General features: G+C 42.7%; 1 protein-coding gene across 1 annotated transcript; it reads left to right on the top strand.

Annotated features, from left to right (window-relative positions):
* The first annotated feature begins 96 nt into the window (after positions 1–96).
* Positions 97–27969, top strand: LOC138110593 (ubiquitin carboxyl-terminal hydrolase 12-like). The gene is made up of 9 exons (XM_069015692.1): positions 97–183; positions 12968–13048; positions 15768–15981; positions 16797–17023; positions 18240–18316; positions 19157–19240; positions 19851–20048; positions 22039–22117; positions 25630–27969. Exons 1-9 carry the CDS (start codon positions 136–138, stop codon positions 25729–25731), a joined length of 1110 nt encoding a protein of 369 aa, XP_068871793.1. The 5' UTR covers positions 97–135; the 3' UTR covers positions 25732–27969.

Raw genomic sequence — 27969 nt, 5'->3', positions numbered from 1 at the left:
CGGACCAAGAACGCGTGGGAACGGTCGTTGCGCGGCGCGGGCGGCGCCGTTTGGGCGGCGCACGGGCCGGGCCGGTTTGCGGGTGCGCAGCTGGCGCTGTCAGTCGCGGCCCAAGATGGCGGCGGCCGGGGGCGGATGGAGGCGCTGGTGACGGTGCGGAGACTCGCCGCCGTCTGTACCATGGTGAGAGCCCTCGCGGCCGCCCGGCCTCGCACAGCCGCTCCTGAGGGGCCCCCGGCGTTGTGCCCCGCGCTGAGCGGCGGGGAGGGCCCGCCCGCCGCTCCCCGGCGCCGTGCGAGCAGCAGAAGTGGTTCAAACCCATCGCTGCGGGAGGCCCCGCCGCCCGCGCCGGCACCGGGTGTCTGAGGGGGCCGGGGCGGAGCGGCTGTGCCGGGGAAGGGCGAGGGGAGCGCGGGGAGCCGCGGCCGGGCTGAGCGCCGGGTGCCAGCCTGGCCGGGGCTCGCAGGGATTTGGGATAATCGGGCTGAAATCCCGGTGGGAAAAGTGTGGGGAGGCTCCGCAGAAATGCGAACTCGGCGCTCCCGGTGGGTGTGTCTGCTGCCGCCTGTGCCCCGAAATGTTTTTCGGGCAGGTGGGTGCTGCCTTTCGGAGAGAAAAGGAATTATCGAGCGCTAATTGTCCTTGTGCTCAGGTCGTATTCGGTTGTTGTGATAACTAAGTTCGTTCTAAAGGTTGTTCTACTCGTTTATCAAAGCTCTGCAATCGTTCCACGTGGATGCATGTAGCAGCGATCGTCCCTGCTGCCAGGGAAAGAGACAGGCTGGTAATTGCATGATTATGCAGAATTTTTAATGAAGTTACGCTGCTGTGTAAATAGAGCCCAGCAAGTGCTTGGGCTGGCGCTGGAGCACAGCTGACTCACAGGAAAATATTGCAGCCTGTCAGTGAAACACCAAAAAGAGCGCACAGAGCACCTTCTGTGAGGATTCCCTCGGTCTGAGCTCTGGCAGGGGCTTGAATTCTTCAAATCCAGCAGAGGATCAGGCCGGGGGTGCCCTCTCTGAGCAGTTGGGTTTTCCTTGTCCCCCGTTTTCATTGCTCCAAGGGCAGTTCTCCATCTCCTTCCTGCAATCGTAGCAGGGACTGTTGCACATCAATTTACTGGGTTTGTTTTCACCTGTGTGTAAAAGGAGCAGGATTTTCCTATTTGTTCTCCATGCAGGTGCTGACTCCCAGTTTAACTCCAGGCCCAGCTGGACTGAACCCAGTACAAACTGGGTGTTTGCAGTTTCACAGTAACACCCCTAGCATGAGACATTCATCTTTTCTTTTCAAATCCCTGCCCGTGGAAACCTCCCTGAAAGTCTTTGGGGGAAGATTTCCCAGGGCTTTATCCTTCCCTAATCTCACTAAATGGGTTTTTTTTCCAACATAATTTGTGTTTTTTAATTGCCCATCACAGACACAGGTGAGATTAAGGCCGGGAGAGGTGAGTCATGACTTTGCTGTGGAGTTCTGCACCCCAGAGGCAAGTGATTGACTCAATCCGTGGAACATTTTGGATGCATTCCTGAGATCAGCTGACTGAGCCTCAGACTGAGAGGGCAGATGGAAGGCAGTGCATTTCCCTGTGACTGTGCGGCCAAACCTGAGCACATTCCAGTGGGATTTGTTTTTTCAGAGACTCTGGCTAAACCTCCCCAGCCTTGGATTCAGTTTTGCTCCTGTGCTTGCCTGGATTGTGGCTGGGATGGTGATGGAAGCTGGGCAGGTGCTTGTTGCCTCCCACTTCCCTCCTGAAGTACTGTGGGTGTTCTTTCCCAAGCAACTTGTCCATGTTTTATCTTTGGGGAAGCAGGTTCTCCTCACTGTGCTTCAAGTGGAGAATTTGCTGTTTCAGTTCTGTGCAGAAATTGTAAAGCAGTGCTGGTAGCACTAAATAATTGAATTAAATTGGCTTCCAAATTCCTTAATTAGTCATTTAATCAAATGCTGTGGAATCTGTCAGCATCAGTGTTTTAGGTGCATGTGTAGCTTGGCTGAACTTACTGTCAATATTAACATTTTTTCCTTCAACCAGCCCAGGAAATTAAGGTTTGGGTGCTGTATTTTAAAACTGGATCAGTTTATTTGCATGTCCAGCAAGTAAAAATTCTGTTTGCTTTGTCATAAAAGAATAAGAAAAACCTGAGCCTCCTTTACAAAAACCTTAAAACACATGAACAAAGTCCCTTTGGGAACTGCTTTCTTCAGGATTATGCTAATCTGTAGTGATTGTACAGGACTTGACATATTTTTCTTATTAAAATATGCAATTTTTACCAGCATTTCCAGTCATCATCTGTGCTCCAGACTGAAAAAGTGAAACCCAGGTTTGTGACATTGTCAGACCCCTCAGCATCGCAGGGACTGCTGTTCCTGACTTTGCTTCTCAGACACTCCATTCCTCTCCAGTATCTCTGTAAAAATTAAATCCAGAGCCTGAACTCATTAGCAGCCGGTAATGAGGTTTAACCTGAATCGTCTCCCCCTCCCTGAAAGAACTTCCCCGTGTTTCAGGGTGGATCAGCTCTGCTGTGCCTCAGGGTGGTGTCATTTCCTTGGTGTGAGCACCGGCCTTTTTCCGGGATTTCACAACGTGAGTGTGGCAGCTCCAGCCTGGCAGGGATTGGCAGCTGGTGGCAGCTCCAGCCTGGCAGGGATTGGGAGCTGGGACGGGTGCAGGGGTTCATTTGGATGTGACTCATTGCTTGGGGAGGCTGCTGCCACCGCAGGGAAAACACATCCATGGCCAGGAGCCACTGACCCAAGCTCTGCTTCTCTGCCACCAGTTTTGTGTCCTAGCCCTGTTTGCAAGCAGCAGCTGCAGAATTAAGGGAAATGGAAACAGAGAGCACTGCTGAGGCGTTTTGCATTAAAAAATCCGCAGTTGCTGTTTCAGCAGTGTTTAAGGGGGGGATCTGTGGTCACGGGCAGGTGGGAATCCTCTCTTGGCTGAGGAGAGAGTGAGGAGGGCTGAATTCCATGGGTCTGACTGCATCCTCCGACCCAGGGTGTGTTTTCTGTGCTCTGAGACAGTTGTGGAACTGAGTTTTTGAGTCAGAACTTGGGGGTTTTGTTGAATTGACAGAACTTTGGAGAAGGAGACCAGAACTTGAGAATGCAGGTGCAAAGCACAGAGCTGGGCTTTTCCTCTCTGGCAGCTTGTGAGAAGTCTGTAGTAAGCTGTGAGCAGAATATTGTTTCTTGTAGGCAATTAGGGTCACTTCCTCTAGATTCATGTCTAATTGTTTGTTAAACCAGTCAGACACGCCTGAAGAACTCCAATCCAGGATACAAACTGGGGGTAGCCTTATATGCTCTGAATGAGGGCGTAATTATTGACTTCATTGCTGGAGGGGAGGTGGCTGCAGCGTTTGTAGGTCCCACGTTTCCATTTCCCTCCTGAATAATTTACACCGGGCAGCTCCAGCAGGGGTGTGGTGTCCCTGGTGTGTAATGTCACCTCACTGCTGTCACCTGTAGCTGTAGGACTTTGGTTTAGCTTTATCAGAGAATTAACATTTATAACATTTATTTTTATCACTGAAAGAAGGGAGGGTAGAAGTAGAGCTGGCTAAGCAGATTTCTGTCTCCAGCAGTGCTCTGCTGCTTGACTGACTTGTTAAGCTGAAAGAGGCAAAATATTTGTCTTTGCACTTAAAACCCAGCCTGAGAATAACTGAGAATAATAGTTTTAGGGGGAGAAAGAAATACATAACCCCTTGGAAAACAGTGAGGAGGTCACTTCAAGGTTTTCCCACGTGTTGTTTGTACTCTGGTTTAATGCTGTGTGTGATGGGTGTTTATTGCTTCATTCTCCAGATTTGGGGCTTCTGACAGTTTGGGGCTGGAAGCAAAGCCAGGCTGCAGTTCAGCTGGACCACACAGGTTCTCTTGGAACGAGCTTTAGGATTTTACAGGAGTCCAACACATACCTGAGCTTTCCTGCTGTTCTGGTGTCTGCTTTGATGGTCTATAAACTTTCAAAATTTCATGCTTTAATTGTCCTCTGAAAAATGAGAGCTCATGAGAGATCCCAACTGTGTTGTTGTGCCAAGGAAACTGGGCACTACATGGTTCATTTGTTTAAAGCAGACACTGATTATATATTAGAGGACTTCAGAGCTGCTACAATTTAAAAATGAAGTGTGAATACCTGGGGAAAGATGTTAAAATAACAGTGTAGCTTGTTCAAGAGGTGCTCTATATTACCAAATCTCTCTTGTTTGGTTCTTTAATCAGAATTTAGAGCAAATGCTTTTATTGCCTTGGATTCATCTGTGTTTACATGCACATCACTCATTGTCTTGTTGCTATTAAAAAATAAAATGGCTTTCAGTGCTTGCTCCAGCAGATGTCAGTTTGGGGGATTCCTACACTCATGCCAAAATAAAGGGCAGCACTGTAGATCATTATGGTTTGTTTCAGTGTTGTATTTTATATTTTCAGCTCCTTTTATAGTGGATACTTAAAGTGGGCTTGTAAAACAGATGGGGATAAACTTTGTTATGAAAGGACAAGAGGGAATGGTTTTAAACTACAAGTGGGTTGATTTAGACTAGAAAGGAAGGAATTTTTTCCATTAAGGTTGGTAAAGCACTCACACAGGTTGCCCAGAGAAGCTGTGGCTGCCCCTGGATACCTGCAGGTGTCCAAGGCAGGTGGGATGTGGCTTGGAGCAACCTGGAATGGGGGAAAGTGTCCCTACCCATGGCAGGGATGGCGCTGGATGGGCTCTAAGGTCCCTTCCAACCCAAACTATTCCATGATTTATCCACTTAACCTGTCCTGCACTGAGTTGTGAATATATTTCCCCATTCAGACCCATTGATTGGCCCCACAGCTGAATTTTACTGTTGTGTGTCTGTGTAATGTCTGAAGTTACAACCTATTTATATATGAAATACAAACCTATTTATAAATCCGTAGTGTTTGGGTTCACCTTCCCTCAGCATCCACTTCCTCACTTTTCACAGCATTGTCCCTGCACTGTTTGATGTGTGAGGCTCCTGATAAAATCTTGCTGCCAGCTCACAGAAGAACAATGCTGGTAAACACTGGGCCTTGCACAGCTGGGATCTGTTTGTGATTGTTCTTTTAGCGGCCCAGAGAGCTGCAGAATCTCTGAGAGCTGTGCTGGCAAAGCACCCACTCTTATGTGTGTTACTGGGTCATTGGGAGAAGCCCAAGGTCAGGAGAAATCTTGTGGGTGGAGAAATCAGGTGGATGAGCTGGGAGCAGTGGTGATGTGGGAGGCAGTGGCTGAGGAGGCTTGGATGAACTGGGGTGAACTGGGAGCAGTGGTGATGTGGGAGGCAGTGGCTGAGGAGGCTTGGATGAACTGGGGTGAAGTGGGAGCAGTGGTGATGTGGGAGGCAGTGGCTGAGGAGGGGAAGGAGCTGCTGACAAAGGGCAGTGCTAAGCAGTGGTTCTGTTTTTCCTACCCTTTCTCCTGCATCCTTTCCACATGTTCTTTTCACTGGAGCCCAGCTTTGCTACCTAATTTAAGAGTGTGAAATGAGAGGGTTTCACAAGTGTGTGTGCCCTGCTTTGCCTTTGGGAGGTGTGGATCCTGTGGACCTTGCAGGACCAGCTCCTCGTGGAATAAACATGTGCTTGGAAGAGTTTACACAGCACCCTGCATTCATTTATTTAAAACCACTCCAATTATGGCTTCATAGGAGTACATTTCTTTTGAAATACAGAACTTTCAAGTTTCTCTGGGTGACATGGCAGCAGTCAGGGTGCTCTGTGAGCTTTCCTCCTGCCTGGAAATGGGTACAGCCTTTCCAGGAGAAAGATTCCATGGCATTTGGAAGCGTGGGGCCTTGGAAAGTCTGTGACACTGCTCTACCTGCTCCTTTCAAGATTATCGGTTTGTTTGGAGTGCTTATGCAGGCAGAGTGCTGCAATCCAAGGCTCAATTTACAATAATTTGTTATGCCTGGAACGACAGCCTTCCTGGATACATGAAAAGGGAGCCTTTCAAACCCCGAGCTGACAACTCTTTTTATCTGACTTCAGTGCTCCGCAGCCAAGGAGTTTTAAAGGATGGGGAAAGCAACATCTAATCAGTGTTTAGAAAACCATGACGGTGTGTTCTATGAACTTGCAGCAATACAACCCCAGTCTGCTCCATTTCCACTTCCCCCCAGGGTGATTTTAATAGTCCTGAAGCTGGAACTATTATCTCAGCAAATACAGCAAGTGCAGGCAGACTTCTGCATCAGCTCATGCAGATTTCTTTCCTGAAAGGTTTTAAGTAGCTCTGGCTTGGCCTACTTGTTCTTTTTTTTCCTTTTTTCTTTTTCTCCCTTTTTGTTTTGATTTGTGTATTCACTCTTCAAACAACTCCTGAGCAGTGGGTTTAAGCAGCTCCTCTAATCTGGAGTGCTGCACGATGGTGTCCCTTGGAGCCTTTTCTGCACAACCTGAAAGCTGCTTCCCAGCTTTTTTATATGGTGAATCTCCTCCTACTCTCACTTGTTAAAAGGAAACAGTCAAATGAGGTATTAGAGAGCAAGACTTGTGCACCAGGCATGTTCTGGACACTGAAATCCTTGATGTATTTTTCCCTTTTTTTTGCCTTTCTTTAAAGGGAAATGTCTTTTGCAGGCAGGTGCTCAGTGGGAAGCAGCTGGTTCCAGTCCAGGAGTTAGGATGGTGTGGAGTCCAAGCCAGAATATCCTCAGGGATTTTAGTCTATCAGGCTGTTACTCCAGTGATGCTGCACAGCTTCTGAGTGTGCATCCAGCTGCAGTGAAAGGTTAGAGATACCCTGAGTTGCAAGGCTTTAATTCCTTCACTTGAACTGAGTTAGATTAATTGCAAAGAGAGGAATGCATAAAAATTGGGTATTGTGGAAATTAATATTTTGTACTGAGCTAAAAAAAAAATAGTAATTATCCTTAAAGAAAGGCTGAATTTTCCAAATTTCATGGGCTGTGTGGAGAGGGCTTTAAATTAACTGATTGTTAGAAGTGAGCTAATGGAATTAATTAGTCCTGGGTGTGTTTTAGACAGGCCTAAAGCAGCTGAAGGCTGTAGGCAAGCATAGGGAGCTAGTTCCAACAGGATACAGTGAACAGATAGAAATTTTTCTGAAATTTTGGGAGACACATCCAGATGTTAGGAGTTCTCTTCTGACAATCTGCCACTGTCCACAAATGAACTGTAAGTGGAGCATCTCTGGGGGTATATATAATCTGTATCCATCTAAAGTGGTGGAGTGCCCCAAAACAAGCACAGCAAACTTAAAAAAAAAAATTGAGTTCTTGTAGATTTTGGCAGGATCAGTATTGAAAAAAGACCAAACTATAAGTTTGTAGTTGTATTTTTGAGAAGATGAGAAGGTCTTTACCATTTTAGTTATTTCCCTTGTACTTTAAGCAGCTGCTTCATCCCTGTTAAAAAAAAATAAATTAAAACTTCATTGAAGCGTTTGTCTGACAAGTGTTTCTACATTTCTGTGTCTGCCAATGACACCAAAGAAACCTTGAGTATTTTTTGTCCTTATATTGAACTACTGATGATTATGGAATGGCTCTAAACCCATTGGCAGTTCAAACCTGTGTAATGAGAGCCCCTCAGAGCTTGTCAGAGGTAAATGCTGTGAACTCAGGGCAATGGGATCTCCCCACTCGTGACTCTTTCCCTGCTTTGTGGGTTTTTCCCTCATTTTCCAGCTCCAGTGCCCCTGTGCTCACTGTTTGCTGAGCAGCAGCACAGCATTGACCTGATTATTTTGACAAGAGCTCAGAATAACAGTGAGGATCCTGCCCCAGAGCTGTGCAAAGTTTGGTCCTTTTTTTCCCCGGAGCTGCAGCAGCAGCTGCTCCATGCTCAGAAGGTCTCCTCACACCCTTCTTTCTCTCTCCCCACATGTGCAGAGTTACCTCCAGAGCAGCACAAGGCAGATATTTGGGAATGGAAATGTGAATTCCATCCACGTGGCAAAGCGTTAGTTCAGGGTAAAAAATTGGGTAGTCCGTAGTACCAGTCCACTAAATCTCAGCCAGGGTTTGTGATGGATCAGGATTTCACTGGAACTTAGTAAAACTCCTAGTGCTGAAAAGGGAAAAGGTTGTAACTTGAAGCAGGAACCACGAGGATGCTGGAAATGTGGAATTCTCAGCTGACAGCAGCTCCTGTTCTGAGCTGTGTGGTTGTTATTAATCACCCCCAGCTTTTGTTCATCCACAGCTTCACAAAAACTCTTCAACTCTGAGGCTTATTCTAATTTCTACCATAAAGTTCATTAAATAGAACGTAGGGAAAACTGAGCATTCTTCTTCCTCCTCTCTGATTCCTGTCAGATAAGTGAATGCAGCCTATGAGCCTTTTGTCTGTAAGAATAATTACAAATCCAATCAGTTTAAGGTCACCAAGTATTGGAGCCCCTGGAAACTTGATACATTTGCAGTTTCTGAGATCAGTTACATCTAGGCTATGCAAAATACTCATTTTCTTTGCAGGAATAGGATTTTCTTTTTGCTAAAAAGAGCCAATGGTGCCTAATTATGCTTCTCTGTCATCTCCCTTTGGTGCTGCAGTGAGTTACCACTGGCTAAAAAACAGAAGTCTACTACTATTTATTCCACTTGCATGGTGCATTGAACTGGAAATAAATCTTTCAGACTTCTCTACTGAGCAAAAATCACTCAGAGCTTACAAGATCTCTCTTCTGGTTTTGGTGGGTTATTCAGTTAAAATTTCAGGAATACTGTGGGATCACTGCCTCAGTACAGCTTGGTTAGACAGTTCTCTCAGGTAAGGGGGTTTGATACTGCTCTTTTCACATCCCTTTTTGCTTTAAAAAATTCAACAAAACTTGCCTTGGCTGTTACTAGTTTAGCCCAATCCTATTTTCTCTGTATCTCATCCAGATCTGAGCATGGAATAGAATCCCAGAATCATTTAGGTTGGAAAAAACCTCCAGGATCATGGAGTCCAACCTGACAACCCCCACCTTGTCACCAGCCCAGAACACTGAGTGCCACATCCAGTCTTTCCTTAAATTTTTACATCAAGGTGTTGGTGTGATGTCCCTCACTGTGTTGGTATGAAAAAGTGAGGAAAACTCGAATATTAACAATTCCCTGTGCTGTTGTTTGATACTTTAAAATTTGGTATATTAGATTTTTTTAAGGGTGTTTTTTGTCTTTTCAATGAGCACAAACCATCTTGGTCTTTTAATTACCTGATATGCAAAAAGTAAAATGACTGCAGCTATGACAGGAAATGTTTCATTGTTGTTTTTTTGGGATTTTCTTGGCCATTTTTAGCTGTGTGTGTTCCTGCTAAGGTGGCCATAGTTGAGATGGGCCAGGCAGTTTTTTGTTTTCCTGTTTGACTGATAATTCCAGAACTGAGGAGGCACAGCCAGTTCTGTGAATGAGGGTTCGAGCAGAAAAGGGCAGCTCTGAGACAACATTTGAAGTCCCAGGAATTCCCAGAAAATTGAAAATCCTGCTTGCAAGTGCTGAAACTTCTGTTGTCACCTCCCCCACCAATAGGAAAGTGCTAAATTCACATCTCATTATGTGAGTAAATCACTATTACCACGTAGTTAAATTAGGAGGAAGTTTTCCTCCTTGGGTAATTGTGTGTTGTATAAGTCTGGGTTTATTCCTGCTCACAGAGCTGGGTTTGGTGGTCCTGAAGCAGAGCAGCAGAACAGTTCCTTGAGAGCGTTTCCGTGGACCTCATAGAAGTCAAGGATGTACTTCTGGGGTTGTTCCAATTTATTTGCCTTGCACCAGCAGTGAGAAGTCAGTTCTAATCTCCTGCATTCATCTTTCTATTCAGCTGTATTTTAGTTTTTAGGGTTTGCTTAGCTGTTCCGTGCCAAGCAAACTCAATTGCTATGGACGAGGGATTTTTTTCATGGCATTTCTTGGTGCTCCCACAATATGTGACATAGTTTAGCAAAACCATATTGATTTTCTTACAGTTTTAGATGTTCCAAGTACCACAAGATGCAGAAAACTTTGGCTGTGGCACCACAAAGAGATGCATTTCTTAATTCCCCAAATAATAATGTAAATTTCCATACTATGGACACTTGCCACTTGGGTTAGATTTTTAATTCTAGATAAGATGTGGCTTTTGTGTTTCCAGAATGATGAAGTGTGGTTTGTTTCTCGTGAGCAAATATTCCTGTGAGCTGTGGCAGATGGAAAAACCTTTTAGCTGGGGTGGGAAAAGGTGTGGAACACCTTTCAGTGTGACCATAAACCTCTTCTTAGGCTCCATTGCAGCAGGACACGGCTCAGGCTGGACCGCATTTCATCTGCCCTGGGTTAATTGGCTAATTGCTAATTGAGTTGCAGAGATCCCTGATTGGGAGGAGCTGAACTTTGGCTGCAGTTCTGGAGTTTACCCCAAAACATGACCAAGTGGGTGCCCTCACCATAAAGTGGATTTTTCCCCCTGCTGTATCCTTGTTGCCTTGGTTAGTGCAGTTCTCCTGGACGTTGACTCCATGGTGAATCAGCTGTGCTTCTGCCAGGGAATTATTTTTCCATGGAATGCTGGGCATTGCATTTCCTGGAGCTTTTTCAGTGTTTAATTTGCAAGTTTGCATCTTCAGAACTATTTATGATTAATCTGTGATTTTTTTGGATTCTTCCCATAATTGCTTTGAGTCCTGTTCTGGGTTTTTTATGATTTTATGAATTTAAAATGTTCTCTGGCAAGAAAATTCAGAATCCTCACACAATCCCAGAATGGTTTGGGTTGGAAGGGACCTTAAAGCTCATCCCATTCCATGGGCAGGGACACCTTCCACTGTCCCAGGCTGGTCCTACCTTGCCTTGAACACTTCCAGAGATGAGGCATCTATGACTTCAATTGTAAATAATACATGAAATATAATTTGATTTATTAAGGAAACCTTAATTTTTTAAGGACTTAATTTACCCAAATTTATAAAGTTTGGGCAGCAGATACAAGGAAACACTTGGAAAAAACTCACCTGTAACCTGTCAGGTTAAATGGAGAGGTACAAATGGGATACAAGTTGGTGGATTGGTTGACAACCCTGGTTTATGGTAGGTTATTAAATTCTTTATAGCATAGTTTTATCAAAAATTACAATTCTTATGGTTTTATTTCTTTGTTCAGGTATTTATTCCATGTGTTGCTTTCCAGCTGGAGCATTTGGGCTGTCAGGTTTCCCTGGTTCTATGAGGTTTGGTCCCTCCTTTAATGGGCTTTTCTCCAGTGTTTCCCTAAATAATATTGGAGATCATGGAGGGGGCGAGGAAACTCCAGGGAAATTGAAACTGAACTTCATGAGCTTGCAGGATTTACAAATCCTCCTTTCCTAATCACCAAACATGCAGCATGTAAGAGCAAAACAACCTCAAGAGGAGCCAGTGCTGATTTCCAGGCTGAAAATTCTGGAATTTTCACCTTTTGTGCATTTCCATGGAATTTGGATGATCATCTCCTAAGCCCAGATGAGAGCATTGGGAGTGAAGAGCTGAGGTAGCCCTTGGAGACACCCGTGTCAGCAGATGCTCCTTGCTGATGGTTCTCCTTTTATTTAGGTTGGATTTGGGTTTTTTGGGGGGAGATAGTGGAGGGCAAAAGAGCTCCTTGGGAGCAGGGAATGGCTGCAGGGAAACAAATGAAAGAAGCTGCCTGAACTGGCACTGAGTCCTCAAAAATGTTGTGTGTGATTGCTGCTTGAGCAGAGCTCTGCTTGTAAATCTGTCAGCGCCCTGGGAATGTTTTGTGGGGTTTGTAGTACCCAGTTCTGAGCCTGCCTCATTTGCTTTGAGAAATATAACTCACTGTAAATCTGATGGGGGAACATCCAACTACAACTCTTAAAGCAGGTTATTTCTTAGTTTCTCTCCTGGTTTTTAAGAAATTTTTTTGTTATTTCTCTGTTAAAGACAATCTGGATGGAACTGTCCTTACAGTCTCTACTTGTGGTTTGTATTAATAGGGAGATGATTAAAATATTTGCTCAGAGATTAAAAAGCATTGGTAGCTTCAGGGGAATAAATGAATTGAGTTATGCTGGACTGTAATTTTTGGTTTAATGCTTTTCTGAGGTGTCTGAAGGTGGCTCACCTGTGCAGAAGGATTTCTGCTTGGACAAGGTTAGAGTGACTTAGATATTTAAAACAGAATTAGGAATCCAAAGTGTTTGGATTCTACATCAGATGAGCTCAGGACTGCTGGAGCATCTGCAAGAAACATTAAAGAACAGGAATGAGGGAAGGCACCAAATCCCAAGATGTTCCCATCCATAAGGTGTTGGTGGTTTGGAAACAGAAAAGAGATGCATGAATATAAATGCACTTTGAATATAGAGTGGACCAAGTTAAAATCCAAAATAAAACATTGGAATGCCTTAGCTGTTGCTTTATGTGGTGTTTTCCAGTTGTATCTAAACCAGCAAATTCCATCCTCATTGTACTGCTGGAAACTCAAGGACATGTCAAAATGCACTGTGAGCTTAATTCATCACCCTGAAATAAAGGTAGCAAAGCCAAAGCACTTTCAGGTGATCCAAGACTGTGATAAAACTCTTTATTTCCATTCTTTTAGGGGCTTGTAATCCCACTTCACTTGTCCATAGTATTTTGCAAAAGAAAGGTAGAAAAATACAGGATAAATTTATTTTTACAGCGTATTCTTGACTAAATGAAGTTGCTGTTTCTAGGTCACTGTGGCTAACCTGGTGTTTTAAGTGAGAACAGTTGATTGTGTTAATTTTCAAATAAACTGAAATGCAGAAAACCCTTCTGTTAGATCTGGCTGATGGAGTCAAGTTTTGAAATGAAACCTTGGTACATTTATGATAATAAAGCATCATAATCATTTAATTCTGAAAAACTCAGCGAACACAAGGTGCTGATTTTCAATGGAAGTAAATTCTTTCCTAATCTTTGGGGTTTTTTAGGAAATTTGTATTTTCTCTAACATAAACATTGGGTTTTTTTTGTAGGGCGCCAATGCCTCTGCTTTGGAGAAAGAGATTGGTCCTGAGCAGTTCCCTGTGAATGAGCATTATTTTGGCTTGGTCAATGTAAGTGAATTTTTGGTGTTTGAAATGCTGGTTTTAAATTCATATCCTAATTTGGAGCTGAACAGGATTCTCTGAGAACTCGATTGATGAGCACTTCTCACTTAGAGTGGGACTGAGCATAGACACCACATCCTGCAGCGTGGTTATTAACCAAGCTATCCTTTCATCTGAAACACAGAAAATAAGTGTATTTCTTGTAAAGTCTGTGAGAGAACCCTTCCTACTCTGGTACATTTCTAATTCTAAGATTCTAATGTTTAGCTGGAAAGTGGGAGCTGATAAAGTTCATTGTTCATATGCTGTTCCAGAGAAGATTCTACACTGATGCTGCAGTGCAGGGGAGGTTTTAAAATAAAAATGTGTTACTTTTCTAAAAACACCCTTCTCGTGGGAGAAGTGGAAGTTTTTATGCAAGAGATGAATGACATAGACTGGGTGGATAATTCCTTTGTGTAGTAATACTCCTTTTGGATTTTTGGCAGCCTGGTGTAGCCATGAACCCTCCAAAAAGCTGCATTTTTGCATCTGTCAGTTTGTGTGGCTCTGGGCTGGAGCCGTGGGGCAGCAACTGTGCAGAGAGGATGTTGCTCCTGAGTTAGTTCAGAGCAGCAGTGGTTCTGTGGCATCCTATTTATGATGGGAAAATGCAATTTTGGCATAACTCACTGGGAACAGAATTATATTTCTGTGTGTTGTGTTGAAAGCTGGGAGATGCTCCATCTCTTCACACTCCAAGTAAGGCCAACTAAATGGTATTTATTGAGCTCATTAGAGACCCACTTAATAGACTTTGTGTGTGTTTCTAGCAGTTTATATTTCAGACACCCAGCTATCCAAACACACAGAATTCTGCTCCTTAAATCGGGTGTTGATGGCCATTCCCGAGCTGCTGAGGTTTGCTCCGTAATGGCAAAAATGGAGGGCATCTCCAATTGTAACAGAAATAGCAGAGCACTGAATGGTGTGAAGAGGAAAAACAGCATCCTAAAAATAACCAGAATTATTAGAACCACATCCATTCTCTGTTTTGAAGGGTAATATATGACTAATGCTGTTGTGCTTCATTTCTTGCAACTGGTTTCTTGAGGGTGGTTGTTCTCACGCCGTTGTTCTGCTGAGCTTTTTCCGAAGTTATTTCTGGTTCTTTCACGATTTGGAATTAATTGGAGCATTTTAAAGAGGGCAATTTCATGGCTTCAGCATCAGTGCTGTTAAATGTGTGGTTGTGTGCACACAGAATCAGATGTTGAGCTTGTGGGCAATGTAGGCCCAAACTTGAGGGTTGAATAGTTATTTAATTTTTGGATCAGGGAGCTAAACCAACCTGGCTCTGTTAAACTGTGTCTAAAGCCACTGCAGAATGTGGGAGAAGGGAACAGCCTGTTAAAATAGTCTCTATGCACTATAGCACAAGAGGGATGGAACAACGGTGTCATTGCAGAATTTCATCTCAGTCTTCATTTTAAGAAGCTCCTATCTTCAAATAAGCCTTCAAACTTAGGCTGCCTATTTTGTGTTGTGTGCAAATTTATTTAGCACGATGCTTCTTTGTTTTTCTGGGTCACTAACAAGCATGTGAGTGATTCTCTCTCCTAATTCATGTGTTTGTTTAGTTCCATATTTATTTTCCTCGTGTCAATAAGTTTTAACTGTTGTTCCCTGTTGTTTGCATATGGTATCAATCAATGTTACTGTAGCTCTAATCTGGGACCTTTTGAGCTGTATGAATTAAGCTGTTCATTTGCTGTTTCAGTCAAAGTGGTTCTTAGCTTGAAGCTGTTCTGCTGCAGTAATCACACCAAATGTGGGTGAACAGTGGCCATGTCTCCGAGCACGACTTTAAAAAATCTCTCTTCTGTAGGCAGATTTTTATACTTTTTTGGTTTATTTAAAATACGTTGCTCTTGGCATGCAGAACCTCGTTACCAGCATATCTGGGGACTGGCAAACCCAGAATTTGTTTCCCTTTTTTGAAGCAGCAGCACAATAAATTGCAGAGCAGCAGCTCTGAAGCCGTGGTGTGGTGTTGGGGGTGATAAGCTGATACCGTGGTGTGCCTCCCTGCTCAGCCATGGGGAGCTGCTTCTGCAAGGCCTTATCTCTGCCCTGGCACTGCCTTCAGACAGGCCAGATGCAAACCAGCTGCTCTGTGCATTGCCCTGCATCATGTGCTGCTCAAAATATTCCATTATGAGCAGGAAATACTGATTTTATTATTAATTTATAATATGTTTTGCCACTGGGTTTGGCTCCGTTGGTCAGAGCAGTGCTGATAATGCCGAGGCTGTGGGTTTGATCCCTGTATGGGCTGTTCACATAAGAGTTGGACTCTGTGATCCTTGGGGGTCCCTTTCAGCTCAGAATATTCTGTGAAATTTGTTATTTATTTATTTTGGGCTTTCCTCTCCCCAGCAGGCTCTCCTCTCTCAGGATGAGTAGGGCTGTGTCCAGAAATTTTGATTCTCTGATGAGCCCTTAATTACTTTTTCTGTGTATTCCCAGTACCCTGTGGCTGTTGCCTCCTCTCCCTTCCCTTGCTGACACAAGGCTCAGCCTTTCCCCCCATTCCAACCAGTATTCCCCAGTAAATGAGCTCTGCCAGGTGACTTCTCCAGTTTCACTGTGTGCCATTCTTACTGAACAACCTCTTGCTGTCGTTTCTTTTTGCCAGCCCTAATCCAAGCCCCTTTGTTTTCCTTCTGTTCTGTTTTTTGACCAGTTCGGCAATACCTGCTACTGCAACTCGGTCTTACAGGCACTTTATTTTTGTCGGCCATTTCGGGAAAAGGTTTTGGCATACAAGGTGCAGCCTCGAAAGAAGGAAAGCCTCCTGACCTGCCTCTCTGACCTCTTCAACAGTATTGCCACGCAAAAGAAGAAGGTGGGAGTCATCCCACCCAAGAAATTTATTTCCCGATTGAGGAAAGAAAATGGTAAATGAATAAATGAGGGGGTTTTTTTATTCCATTTTTAAGCGTGTAAAATGTTAAATTCAGGTTTCTTTTGGAGCCCAAATTGTGAAGTTTTAGCAGGTTTCTTGAAGATTTTTGTGGTGTGAGGTTTGCCACCTCTGTGCTTGTCCTGTGAGTTTGTCCTTATCTCAGTATCTGTGTTTCTGGACTTGCACATGTCCAGATATTCCACACTGGCATGGTGTTCCCTAGAGGAACATGTCAGCACACTCCAGGTCATTGCTCCAGGCTGTCACGAACTCTCAGAGGAGACCCAGCCACTCACAGCCTGTTCTCCTGCATTTGTGGTAGGATAAATTCCTTAGGATCAGAACCAGTGGTTATTTCCCAGGGCTGTTTGGTGAGGAAAAGTTCTGGCTGTTGATTTATCCTCTCTACTTGAACTTGGAAGGATAACAAACTTCCAGTAGGGGATTTTTGCCCCTTGATGCTGGACTTAATGAACCAGTGCCCCAAGGAACATGTCTGAATTTCTTTATTTCTCTCCCTCTCCAAAGAAAAGAAGAAAATAAACTACAAAAAAAACCCAAACCAATCATGGTTTCCTTCAGTTCTGAGAAATGCCCAAGCTAAGTTTCCTTTATGGTGTTTTTCAGCTGTCTGTTTGTTGCAACCTGAGGATAATCATTGAGAGAACAACAAAGTGCAATTCTTCCCAAACTCACCAGTGTCACCAGAGCTGTATGACAGGGGACAGGAGGGAAGGGAAAACAGCAGTGACCTGGCATTGGGAATTGTCTGTAGTTGCTCATTCTCCTCCCTCTCTTCCTTTCCAGAATTGTTTGATAATTACATGCAGCAGGATGCACACGAATTCCTAAACTACCTACTGAACACTATTGCTGACTTACTCCAAGAGGAGAAAAAGCAGGAGAAGCAGAATGGGAAGCTCCAGAATGGCAGCATTGAGAGTGAAGAAGGAGACAAGCCTGATCTGACGTGGGTCCATGAAATCTTCCAAGGAACACTAACCAATGAAACCAGATGTCTTAACTGTGAGGCTGTACGTGCACAAGCAAACCACACCTCTTAGCTTTCTCCCAGCTTCTGGATTGTTTTCCCTAACACTGAGCACCCTTTTTCATTTATTAGGGTAGATGAAATTGCACTGTCTCTATTAAAATATGGAGCATAGCCTATTTTAGGACTGTATCAGCTCTATGTTCAAAGCAATGCTCATTAAGGTATGTTGCCCAGAAAAAGCCCAGTGTTTTCCCTGTTCCTCCTCCCTGTTTCCATCGAGGCAGCTGCACCTGGCTGATCCAAGCTGCCTTTTTGTCTCCATGTTATTCCCTGTGTCAGTGATTGAGAGTTTATGTTGTGTTTCTACATGAGAGTTGCTCTTAATTGAACTCTGGGATGAACTGAGTTGCTTGAACTGGAATTCTGTGCTTGGTGCTGGTCTTGGGCCACTCTATTTGAGAGCAAAAAAAAGTGCCATGAAATCTAGAATTAGAGCCACACCACCTTCAGACCAGGGATTTGTAGTTATAGTCATATGCTCTGATTTAATGGTGCTAAAAAAAAATGAAAACCCAGATGGGGAGAGAAATAAAAGAGCCAAGAAGTGATTACAACAGAAAAAACTGTTCTTGGCATTTAAAATCTAAACTTACGGCTATGTGGTGAGGAGAAGCTTTAAAAATGCCATTAATAGGATTCTGTCTCAAGAATTTTGCAGTGAAATGTGACTGTTCCACAAATGGAAAGATGGTTTTCCTCCCTGCTAGCCCATTTAATTGAAGAGCCATCTGCCTGTTTCTGCCTTGCCTCTGAGTATTGACTATTAGACCCTGAAATGCAGCAGAAAGCTGGATCAGGCTGCAGAAAAAATGGAATGTGGTTAAAGCTTCTCCAGTGAGAGCTCTGAGTGGTTAAAACTGGGGTTTGCCAGTGAAATAATCAGATGTGTCTTGAAGTCTCAAGGGGGAGAGATGTTTCATGAGAAAGGGTTTGGGGTTTTGTGCTTTTTTTTCCGTGGGTTTTTGGTTTGGTTTTGTTATTGTTGCTTTTTTTTCCTTCTTTTTTTAATGCTCCTCTTTGGATTTTAACACCACATCAGGTTATTTAATCAGTTTTAGTTTACCCCAAGAAGAGGCCTCTGTGTGTGTGTGTACATTTCTTTTTAATCATGTTGCACCATGCCAGAAATGCTTAAAAGAAATCTGCCAGCTCTAAATTGTTACCAAATATCTCTTCTTACTATTTTTTTTTTCAAGGTTAGTAGCAAAGATGAGGACTTTCTGGACCTCTCGGTTGATGTGGAACAAAATACATCAATTACACATTGTCTAAGGTAAACAGAATTCTTTGGGAATGGAAAAAATACCTGTCCTGGTCAGAAGGAAAGAGCCTGGATTAATTGTTCTCTCATGCAGCAGTTGTAGGCTTTGAGATGTGGTAAAATTTTGGGAGTTTTGGAAGGTTTCTTAGTGGGTTTTAGTAGTTAATGAGTACTAGTGGTGGCTAAGATTGATTTTCACTTTCTTTTATGGGGATTTGAATTTGTTACATCACCCAGTCAGGCTTTATCACAAATAAACATGCTGTGTTTGGTTTCACAATAAATTCTTGATTATTTTAATATTCTTACTGAATTTTAGTCTCCTGGCCCTGATGTTTAGGGTCAGTTTTGTTTTTCCTGATAGACTTTTGCTCCGTGTGTTTGTCTGCTAGCTCCAAGGCTTATCAGCTGCTTGGATATTTAATTTGCATACAGCATCTGGCTATTTAATAGCTGATAATGGATCTGTAATTGCTGGGAGCTGAAGGATAATCCAGACTTTGCTACTTAATGGCTGTAGATGTGAACATTTAATTTCTGCCACTAAAGAAAACATGGAATGGCGACTGATGGAAACAAAACTCAATCACCTTATTGCTGTTTATTACCTTTCCTAGCCAGAAAATAGGCAGTTAATACTTGAGGGTGTGAATTCCAGATTTTTCCAGCTGAACATTGTTGCTGCATCCCAGGAGCGAGACAAATACACCTCAAATGGCTCTGGGAGCACCATGAGTGAAAGGAGCTTCATCCTCTGTGTGTTGTTTGGGGTTTTTTTCAGCTTTATCAGCAATAGGTTTTACCTGGATGCTCTGGAATATCCCTGCTTATGCCACTCTCTGATTTCCACAGGGGATTTAGTAACACTGAAACTCTATGCAGTGAATACAAATACTATTGTGAGCAGTGCCGCAGCAAACAGGAGGCACAGAAGAGGTAAGGGCCAAATCTTCAGGCTGAGGGAGATGTTGTCTTAAAATTTCTGGGCAAATACACCTGGTGAATTCAGGAAAAAGAAAAGGTAAGATTGTCTAGGTCTGTATTTGGCAAAGGAAAAGTGGAGAGACCAAGTAACTTCATGGCAGCCTCATCATGAGGAGATTAATCCTGTGTTTCTCCCAGTAGAGTTTCTGTCTGGTGCTTCCACACATCCACATTTTCCCCAGTTAGCATTAATCAGCTTAAAGCCACTGGAAAACATCCCATCTGCTTTGTCTGTGAGGGCTGGATACAAGAAAATCTTCTTTCTCCCCTCACACTTGGTCACAGCCAGAGCAGCAACACAGATTTTTTCCAGCTCTTTCTTCCCCTTGATTGGTGAAAAGCTGATGTTGTCCTGCATTCAGATGTCAGTTGTGCTGTTAATAATTTGGAATAAATATTGCCTGTTCTCCCTAAGCGAGAAAAAACAGCATTTTAAACATTTTACCAACATTTTGGATCCCTTTTACGACGCTTCTCCATAACGAAGCCCTTCTTGAGCAAAGCTTCATTTGGGGTGATTTACTAATCCTTCTCTTTGTCCCATTCTATTTTTGTGCTGCAGAATGAGGGTGAAAAAGCTGCCCATGATCCTGGCTCTGCACTTGAAGAGGTTCAAATACATGGACCAGCTGCACCGCTACACCAAACTCTCCTACAGGGTGGTGTTTCCCCTGGAGCTGCGGCTCTTCAACACCTCGGGGGATGCCACCAACCCCGACAGGATGTACGACCTGGTGGCCGTGGTGGTCCACTGTGGCAGGTACTTCTGCACATTCCTTGCCTTTCCTTGGAATTCTAAAGGAATCTCTCATCCCTGAGCTGTTCCCTCACGCTGCTTGGCAGTGCAGGAGCGTTTAGAGCTGGTTGGCCGGAAGTATTCTTGTTTATTTTTTTAATTTCTGTCTTTTTTACTACCTTTTTTACTGTTTTTAATTTTACTTTAAGGTTTTACTCTTTTCAGTTTTACTTTATAGGCTAAGATTTGTCATTTTAGCAGCACAGTGGCACATCAGACAAGTTCTTTCTTTGAGCTGTAGCAAAGAGCAATCATTAAAAAACCCCAAAATAACAAAAAAACCCCACCCCTAACCCTGCTTTCCAGGAAATCTACATGGAATAAAAAGAAATCTTGGAAAAACACCTACTAAAATGGAAATAAATTATGTTTTTCATGTTGCTGCTGCCTAAACCCTTGAAGTTTCTTTAGAAGCTGGTGCCATCATGTGGAATAAACTGTGCACTGCTGAATTTTTATATATCCTTATTTTCTTCATTAAATTTTAGTTTTAGCAGCTTCAGTTCTGGTTTTAAAAGCAAAGAGGAAAAACTTTTAAGCATTTTAGGAAAAAAAGCCCTCATGGAAGGGGAAAAATTATTTCTGACTGCCTTCAGGAAGTGTGAATTTTAAAGTAATCAGTTATTACAGCACATAAATGTTTTGAAACATCTTTGTGAGGAGCAAAATGCTAAGAATGCATAGATTTAGTATAAATAAACTTCATATAATTCTAGAAGATTCTTGTTGTGGTGCAGTTGTAGTGATTATTTAATTTTTTTCAGTTTAGGATCTCATCCAATGAGTTTTCTTGGGTAGTTTTTAATTTGCCATACCTGTGCCTACAGTTACATGTTTGGATAATGGTGATTAATAATTCACATTCTGAAATGCTTTTGCTTTTTCTTCTCAAACCTTTTATCCTGTGTGGGGCTTTTAGGACTCCTGTAACTCACCTGCTCTCAATTCTTACTGGGAACTTACCAAAGGTTTGAGATAAATGAGATTTTCTAAATATTTTGAGTTCTCAGAACTTGTTTGAAATATTTTGAGCTTAGAGTTTTATATTTTTATTTGGTTGCCCTAAAGAAAGGAGTTTCATTCTTGGAATTATGTTGGATTTTGTGTTTATCAATAATTCTGGAAGGACTGGAGACTTTCTTTTGCCTAAAACTGCTACAAATACTGGGGGTTTTAAGCCTTATGTTGATCCTAAGGAAAGAATAAAGCTGGGAAGAGGGAGTATTTTTTCCCACTGTATCCCTGGGCTGTTTTCTCAGGATTTGAGGTCAGTAAATTGTAATTTTCCATCCATGTGGTTCATTATCTCAAACCAGTCCCTTCCCAGGGCAGCCTGCCTGCCTTTACTCTTGGAATTAGGTCATTTTATTGGCCCTTCCCTTCCAGGTAAATCTTTGGGATGTGGGCAGTGGGATTGGACTGGAAACTTCCATGAGAAAAGTGGGAAGAGCACTCACAGAAGGTCTGGCTGTGGTCAGGCACAGGTTAAACCACACTGAGAATGAAAGGAATTCCTGCTGTGAAATATTTCAGACCTGATTAAATTCAAAACTTAATTAACAGTGGTCAAAATAGTCAGCAGTGGGGAATGCAACAAAACAGAGATTGAAATATTTTTAATTTTGTTTTTTAAAATCTATGAATGGGGAGATGAAATATTTATGGAATAAACATGGAATATTTATTTTATGTATGTGTTTTGAATGTTTTGTGTTTTGAATGTTTTGTGTTTTGAATGTTTTGTGTTTTGAATGTTTTGTATTTTCAAGTAGCCAAGAGCGACATTTTAATTGAAGCAATTTGGCAAAAATCTAAAAACCTAACCTAAAAAAGCTGAACTCTGATAACCAGCATTATGGGAAGAGCTGGGAAGTGGAGCTGGGAGAGCCAGAGGTGGATCCTGGGGAGGGAAGTGGCTCCTGGATAATGAATTCTCGATGCCTTTTCCCTGCAGTGGCCCGAACCGTGGGCATTACATCACCATCGTGAAGAGCCACGGCTTCTGGTTGCTGTTTGATGATGACATTGTAGAGGTGGGTGAGGAACAACAGCACTCTCAAAAACTCTGCTTTCAGCCCATTTTTAGGCTCCTTTCCATTGCTAACTTGTGTTTCATGGCTGCACTTAAGAGCTTCTCACTTTTTTTGGGTCAGTTTTCACCAACGAATTGTAGAACAAAATTATTTTTAGTGATGATGTTGAAACAGCTCAAGCAAATTTTTCCTTTCCTGCCAACATATCTGTAAAGGCTAACAGCCACAATATTTATACATCCATGTATTTCACATAATTATTAAGCAAATATCAAACAGTAGAACAAATGCCACAGCAGAGCTGCTTTTTGTAAAGATGAAGAGCTTTGTTTGTCTCAGAGATCCCATGGTCAAGGCCTGATTAAGTGTCTAAATATCAAAAGCCATGCTTGTGTTGCAATAAAAATGTAGGACATTCCTCATTTTTAGTTTTTTACAATCTTTGCATAGTTTTGAGCATCAGGGGTGGCTTCCCAGTGTGTGTGTGATGTCAACAGTTCCCTTTCTCCCATTTTTATATTTTTGGGGTCATTTTCCTCTGTTTCTGTCATGGGCCAAGCACAGAATTGTGTCACCTAATTCTGGAAATAGTGTTCACCTCAATATTTTAAAATGCAAGTTTTCTCAGTCTTTTCCATCCAGGAGATGAATTTTACATTTTAAAGGATGTAAAACAACCATCCTCTCATTCTGTATTTGTTTCCTAGCAGCCACTTCTATGTTGTATCTTTACTTCTAGGACAAAACCAAATTTCTGTTTATCTGCAAACACTGTTGGCACTTTTTCATAGATGTGCCAAAAATGGCTTTTAAATAAGTGCTGTCTGTTATTGGGCAGTAAATCCAAGGAGCTGTCCTGGAAAAAAACTCACTTTTTTTCCTTTATGTTGCTTTTTTGTCTTTAATCATGACTTGCTATTTTTTTTCAAGTTCATCTTCTTTCTTAGAATTTCTTTAAAATGCTATAAAAATCAAGCTCTTTGGAGGGTTAACATTCTAGGTCTGGCTACCTAACAAAGCAGGCCTGAGGAGGTGAGTGCAAAGCTCTTGTTCCAGATACTGCAGCTGAAAGCCCAGGAAAAGGCCTTTCCACCCAAAATACAAAAAGCTTTATTGCATTTTTTGGCAAGTGATGTGAATGAACAGTTCCAAACTGAAAAGAGGAAGGAGTTTGTCCTCATTACCCACTAAATGTCAGCAGTGGGGAAGGCAGATTTATTTGCCTGTTAGGATTTCATTAGAGGGCCAACTCTCAATTAAATTGGAGATTGATGATCACCCAACATTCCTGCAGCATATGTGGGAAAGCAGCAAATCCAGGGGCCAAATCAGTCCAAGGGGCATCCTGAGCCAAGCAAAATGAATTGAGAAACCTGAGTCAATGAGCTCTGGCTAATTTGAATTTGACATTTGTCACCAGAGCAGCCAGGGGATGCATCCCAGTGCCACTGTTTACCTGGAAACATCCATCCATGGAGCTCTCCACACTGAGGGGAGGCAGAGAATGGCTTCATGGCTTTGCTTAAAAGATAACTCAGAGATTTGAATGCTGGGAATGGGATTCCAGAATTGGATTTGGTTTGGAGAACCAGAATGGGTGTCTGGAAATGAGCAAAGGATGTTTAATCTCAGTTAATAAGAAATATCATTTTTAATGCCAGGTGAGGCTGCAGCATCCTGAAAGTTGTAGCTTTAGAGTGACAACCATTCCCCTAAATCTACAGCTGGGGAAAACCATATCTGGTCAAGTAAGAATGGGAAGAATAGAATCTGTATAATCCCCTTTCAGTTCCACTCTGTTTTCTGGGATAGTGAAATTAAAGAAGGAAGTCAGTTTTGCTGCGCTGAAACTAAAAATATCTGTGGCATGAATTAATGTGGATCAAATGTTTGAGTTGCATTCAGAATGAGTAGTGGAAATAGGCTTGATTGCATGGCAAGTGAGTTGGCACTTAAAATAAAACGTGTTTGACTTGTCTGCTAAATATACTGCAGGAGCTGAGGCGTGTTCTTTCACTGTATTTCTGTTCAAATGTGGCTCTCCCAGTCTGTAGTAATGTTAATAAATGGTGTGAAAATGCAGCGGCCTCAGGAGGGGGTTTCAGCTTCCCCTCACTCCTTGGATGGAGAAAAGACAAAACATCTCTTTGGGGTTTTTTTTTTCCTCCCTCTTAGGTGTTTAACAAAACTCTTCAAGAGAGAATTTCTGCAGTTGATGCATCTTCTGAAAACTCATGTCTGGTTTTTCTTGTGCTGGGAAAAAGCTGGGAAAGGCTGGTCCCAGCTCAGCAGTGCCACGTGGAGAAGGCAGTGCTGCTCAGCTTGTGGTGATGCCAAAATCTGGTCAGTGAGCAGTGATTTCACATTCTCCAAATGGGTTCTGCAGCTGAGGAGGCTCCTGCTGGAGGCACAGCAGGGTCCCTTTCTTCTAAGATGTAATCACAGGTTGGTCTCTGCTCCTCCTGAGCAGGGCAGGTGTTCAACCCAGAGCTTCTTGTTTTCAGAACATTTCTTTATTTCAATTATTTCAACTTAATTCCTTGGGAATAACAGAGAACTTGAGGCTCATCTCCTCAACAAATTCAGGCCTCTCATTTCTGTGGATCCAGAGTCCTAAAGGTATTAAAAAACTCCATCCCAGTGGAGTGCTGAGCAGCACAGGTGCCTGGGAATGTTTTATTCCAGTCTCTGGACTGCAGGATCCCATTCACTGATGGGAAGCCAGTTGTGCTCAGGTGCAGGATCAGGGCATGGAGAACCTACATCTTTAAAACCCCTTTAAAATGCCCTCCAGTTGCTGGTGGGAGTATGAGAACTAAACAGCTTTTCTGCACATAGGTCACAGCTTGAAATATAAGCAGATTTTAATTCTGTTAGTACAGCAAATCATCATTTTTCTTGCAACACAAACTTGTGATAATATTCCAGAAGGCTGTGCCAGGTAGGAGAGCTCTCTTATGGCCAAAGATCATAATTAGATGAGATTCACAGAACTCAAGTAGCACTTGCAGGACTTCTCTCCCTAAAAGGCTCACAATAACTTCAAAATCTGGGAGTTATTGTAGCTGAATTCTCAATCTACACAACATGTACTTGCAGCTGTGCAAAAACCTTCTTGCCTGATTAGTGACTGCTTTTTTTAATTATAAAATAATTCAATTATAAAATACTCAGGCAAGGTACCACCAGTCAGAAAAGCAAATATTAAAATGTCATGTGGTCTTTTAAGGATACATTTTCATGGATCACTTGTTTTGTAGTCTGGCTTAAGAGTGCATCCCTTCTGAGAAGTTTCTTATTTCATCCTGATTTCCTGGTTTTTTCAACAGTCAATAAGTTATTAAGTGGAAAAAAATGTTTTGTTGGATTGAATGGTGTTGAAATGTCACTATGTCAACACTGCATGGCTCTCCAGATCTCCTCTGAGAACTGGGAATAATGGTTTATCTGGGAAAAGGCTTTTAGGGTGGTGTTGTGATTGAAGCTAATTAAAACTTTTCATTAATTTTCAGAAAATTGACGCCCAGGCCATTGAAGAATTCTATGGTTTAACATCAGACATTTCCAAAAACTCCGAATCTGGATACATCCTCTTCTACCAGTCCAGGGACTGAGGCAAGAGACACAAGATGGACACAAGGAAAAAGGGATCAAGCTATGTCCGAGTGGAACGGATTTGTGCCAGCAGAAGCAGTTCCTCGGTGTTGCTGTAGGACCAGGACAGAGCCAGGGGGGAGGAGAGAGCTCCCTCCCTGCCCTTTTTGGAGGATTAGTGCTGAACTGCCCTAACAAGAAGAGCTTTTGTTCCAGTTTTCTTTCTGGGCTTTTTTTTTTACGTGCTATCTTCCAAAATCTGTGTTACCTCTACTTGAAACCCGGCTGCTTTTTTGTTCATGAACTCAAGAAGAGATTTCAAAGTAGCATTGTAGGATTTTTACCATTTAAAGTTGGCCTGAGGCTATACCTTGGTTTCTGCCACCGTTTTTCTGTATTTTAGCAGAATGATTTCAATATTCAGTGTCAGCTGAAGGTATATTTTAGGATATGAGCAGCAGCTGGTTGCTGGATATTTTTGGTGACTCAGACTTGAGAAGCAGTACAAAGCTAAGACATATTGGAAATGTCAAGTCTGTAATTTTTATAAAGAAAAAGCAGACAAACCCCTCTCTCTGCAGCATTGTAAACCTCCCCATCCTGCATTCTCTTGGCTTTAGAGAACACCAACAGCACTGCTTCTTTTTGTACTGCTCTGATTTGTGCTGTTTGTTTCTCCTGCAGAAGGCAGAGAACTGTCTCCATATCCAGCCTCTCCTGCTGTGCATTTCCCTTTGGAAGCAGCAGTTTTGCCTCCAGGCCCCGTTGCTGCAGGTTCCAGGGGAGCAGAGCAGCCCTTACCTGTCAAAGACCATCTCTGCCGTAGAAAAGTTGGGAGTTCCAGCCTTTCTTGGAGCTGTTGCATAAACCAAAAGTGCCCTCATTCTGAAGCAGGATCTGTTCCACATTTCACTCAATTCCCAGGAAACAGATGCCAAGTTGCATTTTGAATCTATGCTAATCCACAGAAACAGCACTAATGGGGAAGGGTTAACCAAGGGAAGGGGTGTTTGGGGAACTAATCCAGGAGTTCTGAGTCTTCAAGGTAATGAACAGGTGAGAAGGAAAACCAACCAACCAACCCACCAGACATTACCTGGTCAGTGTTCCAGGCACTGGTGGTGATGTTTGTCTCCATCTGGGAACCTAACACCCCCTAAAACGCTTCTGATTGATTTACCTCTCTAGGCCTTGCTTCCCAGGGGAAATTGTTGGTCTTTTGAAGACTGAAATGAAGCAATTATTATCCGTTACTGTGTATATATTATAATCTCAAGGATAACTAGGAAGAAAAGACTAAGGAAGTTTGTGAGAAATCTCAGCAAATCTTGTGCAAGTTTCTTTTGGAGAAGTCCTGTTGCTGTGCCAAAGCTTGTCACAGCTGGCTCCAGCCTCCCAGTGGGAATGAGTTTTGCTGTCCTCACCCACTGGGTCCCTGAGCTGTGTGTCCTCAGTGTGGCTGTTCCCAGCACAGCCCCTCATCTGTCCCCAGTGCTCGTTGTTCTTGAGGATCTTTAACTTATGCAATTCTGTGGCTTGTGCAGGATATTCAATATTTTACCAAAACACTGTCCTCAGGAAAGCAGCGTTCCACAGTTCCTCGTGCTGCCTGTGTCTGTTCCTTCCTCTCATGACCACAAATGTGATGTTTAGCAATTAACTCCTGCCTTCAAAATGCAAATGAACCATTGCCATCGTATTCCAGCTGGGTGCAGCTTCCATTCTCCTGGCACGTAAAATGTGGACATTGGGTTTTTTAAATTATTTTTTATTATACAGAGTTCTGTCATTTTGAGAGACATTCAACAGCAGCAAATGTTCTTGTCATCTTATTCCTGTTGTGTGACAATTGTTCCTGGCTAAGAGTCTTCTCCCCTTCTCCACACACAAGCTGTGAGTCCTCTCCTGGTGATGCCACCAGAAGATTATCACTGAGTCTTGCAAAAAAATGAAGAAAAAAAAAAAATGAGAGAGCACTGAGTTAAAAATAATCTAAACAGTAAATACAGAAAGTAATGTAGTACACTAGACATGTATTTTGTATATCTGGTGATACCTTTTTACAAATAAAATACCTGACTGAGAGATAATATTGAAAGATATATGCTATAGATTAAAACCTGTTAAAAGTGCACTTTTGCTACAGATTTATAAGGAGACTAAAAGGAATTAAATGGGAAGAGAATGGCGTGATGTTACTCCTGTATAATAAATGACCCCACCTGTCTCCAATAAAGGTCATTATGGTCAAACCCAAA

Source organism: Aphelocoma coerulescens, chromosome 4A (assembly GCF_041296385.1).
Source record: "Aphelocoma coerulescens isolate FSJ_1873_10779 chromosome 4A, UR_Acoe_1.0, whole genome shotgun sequence".
Taxonomy (NCBI): domain Eukaryota; kingdom Metazoa; phylum Chordata; class Aves; order Passeriformes; family Corvidae; genus Aphelocoma; species Aphelocoma coerulescens.
The sequence above is the reverse complement of the archived record's forward strand: the minus strand, read 5'-3'. Positions and strand labels throughout refer to the sequence as shown.

Coding starts and splice junctions, on each gene's coding strand:
- LOC138110593 (XM_069015692.1), top strand. CDS start 136: ATGGAGGCGCTGGTGACGGTGCGGAGACTCGCCGCCGTCTGTACCATG. Junction 20,049..22,038: donor GTGGTGGTCCACTGTGGCAG/GTACTTCTGCAC, acceptor TTTTCCCTGCAG/TGGCCCGAACCGTGGGCATT. Junction 22,118..25,629: donor TTGATGATGACATTGTAGAG/GTGGGTGAGGAA, acceptor ATTAATTTTCAG/AAAATTGACGCCCAGGCCAT.